Consider the following 9604-nt stretch of genomic DNA (forward strand, 5'->3'; position numbering starts at 1 on the left):
CCCTCCCCCGCCTACCCTTGTTCAGGTCCTCATCACCTCACCTCTAATTTACTATCTCCCCTACCTCAATCTATCATAATTTCTCAAATTGTCTTGATTTTATTTAGAAACCCCCATAAAAGCTAAGTTCTTTGAGGGGCAGAGGCTATCTTGTTTTTGTATTCCCAACACCTAGCAAAGAGCTTTGGGCCTCCAGTAGGTATTTAATAAGTATATCGAATTGATGTGGACCTTTAACCCCTTAAGGTTAAAACTCAAGCATGACACCTCAGAATTTATTTCTTAATTCAAGCTTTATTTAGGGCTTCCTTAAAGGAATGGCAAAGAAGCTTGGTTTCTCCCTTTGGCCATTGGTGTCTAGAAACAGAAAGGTTATCAATGCTCACATGAGCACCATCTTCTGGGCCTTGAACCCCCTCCACCATCACCTATAGAGAAGTACAGAGAAAGATATTCAAGGTCATTAAAAAATGGACAAGAAGTCTCATAATCAGCTAGGTTGGTCTACATTTCTTCCTTCACCATCTCTTTAATCCACTTCTTTTATGTGGTACCAAATATCCTTAGAGAGTCATAAGTATCCTTGATATCACCAGTTAAAAGGATGTACATTCTCTCTATACTTTACCACTAAACTCTAAAGTCAAACTAGACTGAAAAGAGTAAATAATAAATTCAAGAGTTCAAGACACAGACCTTCTTGATTTTTTCCTCCCAGGGGATATTCCTTTAGACAACAGTTTAATCATCTACTTCTTTCTAATTTCAGTGTTGGCCCAACACACCTATTTCCAACCTCCAGGAAATGGTGAACTACTTTTTAATATCTCAGAGTTTCCAAAACTTTGGAGACTGAAGTCCCAGAACCTACATCCACAGCTTCCCAGACATAACAAAGAGTGAAATACTCACCTGTATCTTCCGTGATGCCGACAGCTTCATTTCCACCCAGCTCCAGGATAAGCTCCGGTGCCCCACACTGGACCAGATTAGATGCCACCCAAATGGAGCCCGAGAGTAGACATAGACACTAATGGTTCCTGTCAAAGAAACCCACCTCCTTGAAAGGAGATCAGAATCAGGGACTCTTAGAGATCACACACCTTAGCAGAAGCCAAGTTTGGAATGGTTCCAGTTCATTGTATGAACTTGGACACTAGGGACTCTCTGTGTCTGTCTCTGTCCATTCTACTTCATGGAATAAGAGAGAAGGATGGGGATATATATGTCTACATTGCATAAGATAACAAGAATCTATGTATATATATATACGTATATACCTATGTTTATAGAATATGTTATCTATGTAGAATGTGTATAGTATATATTTATAGAATATAGAGTCATGTTGATAGAGTATATATATATGTTTTATGCATACTACATATTTATCAAGTGTATATTTGATGTATATATTTGTTTATATAAATATATGCACATATATTGTTACATAAATTGTATATATAAAATATTAATGTATATGTGTGTATACCCTAAGCCTCTTGCTGTCTCATGTAACATAGGCACACCACTCCCTGCCCTCTTATTTCTTGGAGTAGAATGGACAAAGAGACATACATATATACATGAATGTGTTATATATGTGACAAATGCACAAACAAGATACACAAAATCTTTTACTACTAATAATAGTTATCATAATTTAGCACTTAAAGGTTTGCACAGTACTTCATATATGCTATATCTGATTTCTAGGCATCATCCCCAGAGAGGATGGTCCCAAGCAGAGCACAGTGAGAAGAGATGCCCAAGGTCTTGAATCCCTCTGAAATGGAGGCATAGAGCCAGATGATATAGAGGCCGTGATATTCTATGCCCCAGGAGGAGGGTGGGAAGAGTTTCAGCTTGCAACTAGCTGCTACATTCCAAAGAGAATCCAGGTAATAGTTAATCCATCTCAAAGAACTGGAGAGATGGTAATCTTCATTTAGGCTCAAGTAGCAGCCAGGACACTCAACCAGATATGGACTAAATGCTCCCATCCTACTGTATCCCAGACCAGAAAGATAGGGGAATGCCATCCAGAAGTACCTTCAGAAGAGCCCAGTCACATGGGCTCTGAGAACCTTACAACTGAGACCCCCCCCCCAACTACATTTGATACCTACCCATGCGTGGCTGTAGGGGACCATACCAAAATCGAACCCATCTGGCTCCATGCAAGATTGGGCTAATCAGAACAGCTTTGGGGACTGTTTGTGGAGAAGCCTGGTTCTGCAGAGACAGATGGTTTCCTGGGGTATGGAAAAAGACAAAGAAAAAACAGAAATCCAATTATAAAAGACTTAGTATCTCCAATATAAAAAATTTTAGGATTTTTACTGACCATTGGGCAGACACCACAGAATCCTAAAACATCAACATTAAAGATCATTTTGGAGATCCTTTGTTCTTAATCTCATATTACAAGTAAAGAAACAGACACAGACAAGTGAATTTTTTAAAAAATCAATGAATTGGAAGCCCAGATACCTGGGTTCAAATGAGTAGTTATGTTAACTTGAACAAGGCGTATTACTTTTTCTGAACCTCCATTTTCCTCATCTGTAAAATGGGTTATTTTTCCCCAGAGCCTAATTGCCTTCTACATGTATGAAGACAAAGAAAAGGCACCAAGGGTTTTGGTTAGATTAAAATATCACTTTTTTGGTATCATTGCCAGCCCAAATACAGGACTTTGTACTTTGTGGGTTTAACAAATGGTATTGAATGGCAGGAAGTTGGGGGTCTTGTTTGAAGGGAATGCTCTGAAAGATTATAGAGGCTCACAGCAGTCTTTATTGACCTTGCCATATCCGCCTCCTCCACTCAATAGGGAAAGGAAATTTAACATTTATATAGTGCTTTAAGGTTTACAAAGCACTTTTTATAACTGTGTCAATTCATTTGATCTTAACCCTGTGAAAAAGGCTGAACAAATATTATCCCCATTTCATAGATGAGTAAACTAAGGTCAAGTTATGATTTACTCAGTGTCACACCTAGTTTCAGCTAGGGTTTGGACCAGGTCTTCTGGAGCCAGTGCACTTTCTACTAATAGACATCTATCTACCTGTGCTCAGAATTTCACCCTTTTCACTAAACACAGGTTTCCACTTACAAGACATATGCTAAGAGGAAGAACTGAGCCAGACAAGTTAAGCATCTTTAACACTCACTGCCTGGTTTCCTTCAGCCCTCTTTTGTCATTCTCAGGCTCAGGATAGATACAAGATCACTCGTGTAAGTAGGTAACAGCCTCAGAATCCACTCACCGCCTGGAAAATGACAGGAACTCTCCAAGGTGGGGCTGCCACTCCAGGGATAACTGTTCTGGCCTTGAGTGAGCACCCAGGCAGCACCGGTCCCATTCTGCTGCCACCCACAGAAGTTTGTCTCAAAGTCACAGAACCAGTCAAAGGACCAAGGATTTGTCCCGTTCTCAGGAAGGGCAAGACTCAAGGAGAGATTGTCCACAGAATGGGGCCCTGTGATCGGAGACTGTATGAACCAGTCTGAATGAAAAGATTCTGCATGGGGTGGTATCTGTACATCTTTGGTGTGGGCAGTGCCTGCCTCCTCCATCTGGAGAGACTTTGGCCCAGAGGAAAAGACTCTGACCAGTAGATTCTCAAGGTCTTGGGAAGAGTTTAGGGCTTGCAAAATGACCTCCCAGCAGCCTCCATCAACACAGAGCCAAGAATACCCAGATGTAGCCTGCAACTCAGAGCCGTGTCTTTGTGCTCTCAGTCTCACTAAAGACACAGGCTCCAGCCAGCCTGTATGGGGCAAGGAGCCCAGCCCTGGACCTTGAGAGTTGATGTTCCCTGATGACTCCCCAGAAGCAGGGCCTTCTTGGTTCTGGGCACAGTTCCTTCCCTGCTTTGCCTGGTCACAGGACTGGAACCACTGAAGAGTCTGAGGAGTCCTTAAATCAGGATGACCAATGTCAGCCTTTCCTGGACCCTGCAGAAAAACACTTTTCTGGAGGGGAAGGCCCTGTAGATTTTTCTGTAGTTTTCCTTGGGTAGTTTTCCTTGTGACTAAAGCAGCTGTGGATAATTTATCAATCCTAGTGAACTCTAGGTATTGGGGAATAGGTGAGAAGGGGAAAGGGGAAGAGGAAAGGGAAGAAGGGAAAGAAGGGGAAGGGGAGGAAGGGGAAGGGGGGGAAGGGAGGGAAGGGGAGGAAGGGGAGGAAGGGGAGGAAGGGGAGGAAGGGGAAGGCCTCATGCTGAGATCAGAAGTTTTGACCAAAGGCGAAATGATACCCACTAGGGAAAAAGAAGCCAGTTCCCCTTTCCCTCCCTGGGAATCATGGACTTTTGACCTAGTCTTTGTGGGTTTTAAAGTCTGGTACAGCCTTTCCAGAAGAGAAGATAGGTTGACAAAATGTAACTGACTTAAAGCTGACTTAGTTCTTTCAGAATTGACAGCAGAGGACACAGCCGGGCTCCTACTTTTCCCCACCTTGTTTCTAACTTCCTCAGCCTCTCTCTCTGCTCTGAGAGTGGTGAGGAACTTGGAGACAGCTTCCCTCCCTACAGATGGGAGACTCCCATGTGAGAGGAATTGACTGATATGTTCTTTATTGTTAGTAGGCCCACTCTGGACCCCCTGCCTCCCCACCCAAGCCATATGGTGGAGCAGATTCTCACTAAATGACTCCCTGGAGCTGAAGTAGTCTGTCAAGGGCACATTGCCATGTCCAGCCCTTGAAAGGCTTGGGGAAGGTGTCTTGCCTTCTCTACTCTTCTCATTGTGAGGTTCCCACAGAGAGGGGATGTCAGTAGCCTGGGGCTCTATCCCAGGCCCAATCAGGAAAAGCAAGGGCCCTAGAAACAGCAATTTGGGGTGGGCTTGAACGTTGAGTCTGCCCTCTGGGAGCCCTTCATTTACCCTGGGCTCCCCGTGGGGGGCTGTTGTCCAAGCAGCTCCCCCTTCTTGCAGCCACTCCACTGTCTCAGGCCCCACTCCTGAGGTAGCCAAAGACCCTCTGGTCCCCTGAGTCCCCAGAGCTGGCAGGATCTTGGCACCAGATATCCCCTGGAAAGAATCAGGCCCTAAGGAAGGATTTCTCAAGGGCAAAGCATCACTGTCAAAACCAGAACTGAAGGGAGGGAATTTGGGGTCTCTGCTTCCCAGTTCCTTTGAGGTTTCATGTTCTTCCTCCAGGTTCTGTACTACTTCATCCCTCGCTGAATGGGTCATTGTTAGCTTTGTCTGGATCAAAGGAACAGATGTAATTCCAAGTTGGCCCCTCCCTTTGTCCTCTTGTGGTCCATACAAAAAAGGGGTTTGAGTCTCAAGGGCCTCTAGGGATAGGACCATGGCCTCTACAGCTGAAGAGGGATTCTCCCCAAGAGCTGAGGGATATTCTTTCTTCATAGACTTGGGTTCTGGAAAATAGGTCGATTCTCTGACTCTGCTTAGGCCCTGGCACTCCCAAAGGGGCACCAGGCTCAAGAGACCTGATGGGCTCTTTAAAAGCATAATTCCTGATGCAGCAGACTTGGGATCAGGAGCCCTCTGTTGCCTTAGTATTTCTGGTTTGGCCTCAACAAGAAGAGGATCCTCTGGAGATCGGGGTAGAGGCATGGGATGTCCCAGTGTGACATTGCTGGAGTTGGAGATGCAGGAAAAAAATGATGCTACCTTTCTCTCCACCCCTAGAGCCAAGAGAGTCAAAGTTCCCTTGGATTTACATGCCACTGGGATTCTCTCAGGCTCCACAGGAAACACGGGGATCATTGATCCCTGTAGGAAAAGCTGGATCCCTCCAGAGGGACATCTCCTGAGAGGGGCAAAGAAGGGAATCCAGTTCTTTCCAGCTACTCCTAGACCCCCCTGTTTTGTGCCTCCAGAAGAATGTGGCTTTTCGTTCCCAGAATCCTCCAGGGACAGGATTGGATTTACAGAGACAGCAGAGCTGGCCACTTCCTCTTCAGGAAATGCTGACCCCACAGTGGAAGGGGAGACAGCTTGTCCTACTTCCTCTCCATCAACTGTGGTGGTCCTGACCTCAGAGGAAGCTCCTTCAGACCTTTGAAAAACTTCATCTGGAGTCTCCATTCCCAGGTAGTGGGCTTTTCTTAGAGGAACAGGGAAAATAAAGTGGTTACTTGTCACATCTTCTGTCAGATGGGTCAGGTTAAAGGTCTGGGTGAAGGCAGTCAGCAGAGGTGATTTCATCAGAGCTAGAATCTTGTTAGTCTGAGGCTTCGAGAAAATGGCAGGTGCCATATGGCTAGAGAAAGAAGGCTGACTGTTGGTTGTGGGCAGGGTGTTTAGAAGCCCCCCTTCGCCTTGGGTGCCCTGGATCCCTAGAGAATGATGCTTCCCCTCTGGAGAAATTAATGGTGCCTTCTCCACTGAGGGACGAGTATAAGTGGCATTTCCAAATCCCTTCCTGATGCCACTGCTAGCAATGCCCAGGCTTAGAATAACTGGGTTTCCTGAGACTGCCCAGGGAACCATGAAGCCTCTGTTTGCCCTCCTTGGAGCAGGAATTCCTCCTCTTGGTGATGGAGACATGCTTGATGCACTACCTAGGTTGGGACTGCCAGATGGAGACATTACCCCAGAGAGATGTATTCCCATATGACCCCTGGAGGAAATGTACCTCCTGGGCTGTTCTAAAATGCCCTTTTCTAGGCTCAGCTGGTTCCTGTGCTGGGATCCCCAGCTAGGCCAGGTACTGCCCTGGCCTGTGCTTGGGGAGGGCTCATTCCTGGCAGATACATCTGGAACACTGGTTGCATCTCCAAAGGTTAACCGTTTTAGTTTTTCTCTCTCCCTATTTGCTTCTCTTCTTCTTCCCTCCATGAGGGTCTGGGTTAGCTCTTCAGGGGCCTCTGGGTTGTGTGTCCCATGGGCAGGGAACACCATGCTTATGGTCTTAGGCAAAGTAGTATCTCCTCTCAGTTCTGCAGAAAAGAGTTGATTTCTAGTCCCTAGACCCCGTGCTCTGACACCTCTGATGGCTGGCAAGTTCCTGGAGGCTGATGCCATGGTCAAGGCCTTCAGAAGGCGCCAGAGCAAGCCCCTCCCTCCACTTGGCAAGACCCCACCTTCAGCAGTAGGAACTGAGTCCATTTCCTTCTGGCGACACAGTTGGCATCTATGAAGCTGTCCTGGGGTGCTGCCAAGTCTGGGGTGGGAGGTCTGAATATCTGCTATAGTGTTCTCAGGTCTAGCTCTCCAATCTTGGATGGAGCTCTGTAACTCAAGGGAGAAAGAGGCATTCCCAGAAGGCAGAGGAACTGTGCCCTCAGGCCAGACCCCCCTGCCAGGAATCAGAGTGCTTGGCAATCCACCCCTCTCTCCCATTTCTACCAAAATACTGTTGTGGGAGTTAGGCAGAAGCTTGGATTCTGGAAAACTGGTTATTGTCCCTCTGGGAAGCACTTTGAGGAGAGGGACAGGGCTGCTTGGTACTGGTTCACTCAGAAGCAGAGTAGTTTCTGTGTGGTTTAAGCTAATGGGTGTATTCTTCGGGGACTCCTGGGGGACTGCTTCAGAGGGGGAGACTAACTCTGGGAGCTGGGTTGCTGCAGGAGAAGAAGCTGAGATAAGCCAGGTGGGCCAAGTATTTTTTGCCACCTCTTTCCCCCAAGGATGATCACTATAGGCAGAGTTGGGCCAGCCAGGAGATACCCCAGACTGCCTCACAGCTTTCAGGGAGGGAAAAGTCTCCAAAGGGGCCTCCATAAAATGTAGCTTCTTTTCATCTCGGTTGATTAAGTCCATGACCCCCAACTTTTGGTGGCTCCCCTTATTCTTACTGTGAAGTCCTGAAAAAGAACAAGGAGAAGGCACAAATAAAAGACTTGCAAGAGAACAACAGTGTGAGGGTGGGAGTCAAGCAGGACCCAAGCACAGTTCTAACTAGAGTGAGAGCCTGGGCTTTCCCCCTGAGGACTCAAAATTTAAAGGGTCCCAGAATTTTTTCCATTCACTCTTTTTTCAGCAACAAGGAACAACTATGTCAACTCTGTCCTCCCTTCAACTCAACTGGATATGTTTAAAATTATTTCTCAATTCTTTTTTCATAGATGCAGCATAAGTGGAGGCTTGAGAACTGGCCTCAAAGTCATGAAGACCTAGATTCAGATCCTGTCCCTTACACGTACTCTAGACGTGACCCTAGGCAAGTTACTCAGACCTCTTAGTTCGCCCCCTCTCTCGGCTTTACCCATAGATTACAACATTAATCTGCTGTCATGTTTCTTGTTGTTTGCTCCAGATACCACAATTGATGGGTACAGCTCTGACATGACGTAGGGTCTTGAGGTACTCCATCATCCCCAGTGACTCTTTTCTTCTAGCCCAGCCCCTCTTTTTGAGGCTGGCAAGCCTCCAGAGTGGAGCTGGTCTCATGTAGGCTCTGTTGATCAGGGGTGTCAGACTTCAATAGAAACAGATCCCTGTGGCTGTATTGACTTAAAAAATCACAAATTAACATTCATCTATGTTGTGTTATATTTTTATTTATTTTGTTAAAAATTTCCTAATTACATTTTATGTTGGTTCTGGTGAGAGTTTTGCCAGCCATGTGCTGGCCACAGGCTATGAGTTTGACACTTCTAGATCACACCATTTCTCCTACCATGGGTGAGGAACCTGCAACCTCAAGGCTGCATGTGGCCTTCTAGGTCCTTGGGTGCGGCCTTTTGACTGAGTCCAAGTTTTACAAAACAAATCCTTTAATTTCAGGGATTTGTTCTGTGAAGTTTGGATTCGGTCAAAGGTCCACACTTGAGGACCTAGAGGGCCACATGTGGCCTTGAGGTCACAGGTTCCCCACCCCTCTCCTACATGATTCTTCATTGGAAACATATTACATTCTGTTCATGTATACCATACTCTCCATTGCCCTGTAACTAACAGAAATCATGGTATTTCACGATTTGCAGACCTATAGTATTGCTAAGGGGGAAAAAAAAGCCAGCAGTGTTAAATAGATATATCATTGTTCCAAGGAGAAGCTCAGAATTGTTAAAAGCACAATGTAATTTCCCCAATGCAATACAACCTAATCTCTCACTCAATTCCAGCAACAGTTCGTTGTCTACCTGAGTGTATAGGCTAGACAGAGTTGTGGTATTGGTGGCTGTCCTTCATTCTCAAAGAAGACCATGACATCAGGAAGGTAATGCCATGACATACAGGCAAATTAGATCAAACTGAGGGAGGGCTGCACAGAGTCACCAGCCTCACTTTCTCCTCCAGATCCAACTGGGTCCAGTGGCCAGGTTTGAATCAGAACAACTCAATATAACTCTGGATGCAGTGGAAGACCTTGGCCTTTTTAAGCTAAGGTCTTTAACAGTTAAATACCCATTCAGTGATTAAGGCTAGGTAAGAAATGAAGTAGGGGAGAGAGGGAGGGAGGGAGGGAGGGAGAGACAGAGAGAGAGAGAGAGAGAGAGAGAGAGAGAGAGAGAGAGAGAGAGAGACAGAGAGACAGAGAGAGAGACAGAGAGACAGAGAGAGAGACAGAGAGAGAGAGAGAGACAGAGAGACAGAGAGAGAGGAGGGAGAGAGACAGAGAGAGAAGAAGAAGAAGAGAGAGAGAGAGAGAGAGAGAGGAAGAGAGAGAGAG

At 45.9% G+C, this 9604-nt stretch overlaps 1 protein-coding gene and 1 long non-coding RNA gene across 2 annotated transcripts in view; both read right to left on the bottom strand.

Moving 5' to 3' along the window:
• Window positions 1-971: 971 nt before the first annotated feature.
• LOC138151804 (uncharacterized) lies at window positions 972-4135 on the bottom strand. The gene is made up of 3 exons (XR_011165922.1): window positions 3276-4135; window positions 2130-2255; window positions 972-1040 (listed from the first exon to the last, which is right to left on the bottom strand). It is a non-coding gene; the product is annotated as an uncharacterized lncRNA (long non-coding RNA).
• An 828-nt stretch (window positions 4136-4963) lies between these two features.
• The window catches only part of ASTL (astacin like metalloendopeptidase), a 13483-nt gene continuing 8842 nt past the window's right edge, over window positions 4964-9604 (bottom strand). Inside the window, exon 6 of the mRNA XM_069075965.1 lies at window positions 4964-5046. Coding sequence (XP_068932066.1) covers window positions 4964-5046 — 83 coding nt within the window. The remainder of the gene's footprint in view (window positions 5047-9604) is intronic.

Source organism: Petaurus breviceps, unplaced genomic scaffold (assembly GCF_028583685.1).
Source record: "Petaurus breviceps papuanus isolate PSGF00001 unplaced genomic scaffold, PetGlider_PUasm1.0 90919, whole genome shotgun sequence".
Lineage (NCBI taxonomy): Eukaryota > Metazoa > Chordata > Mammalia > Diprotodontia > Petauridae > Petaurus > Petaurus breviceps.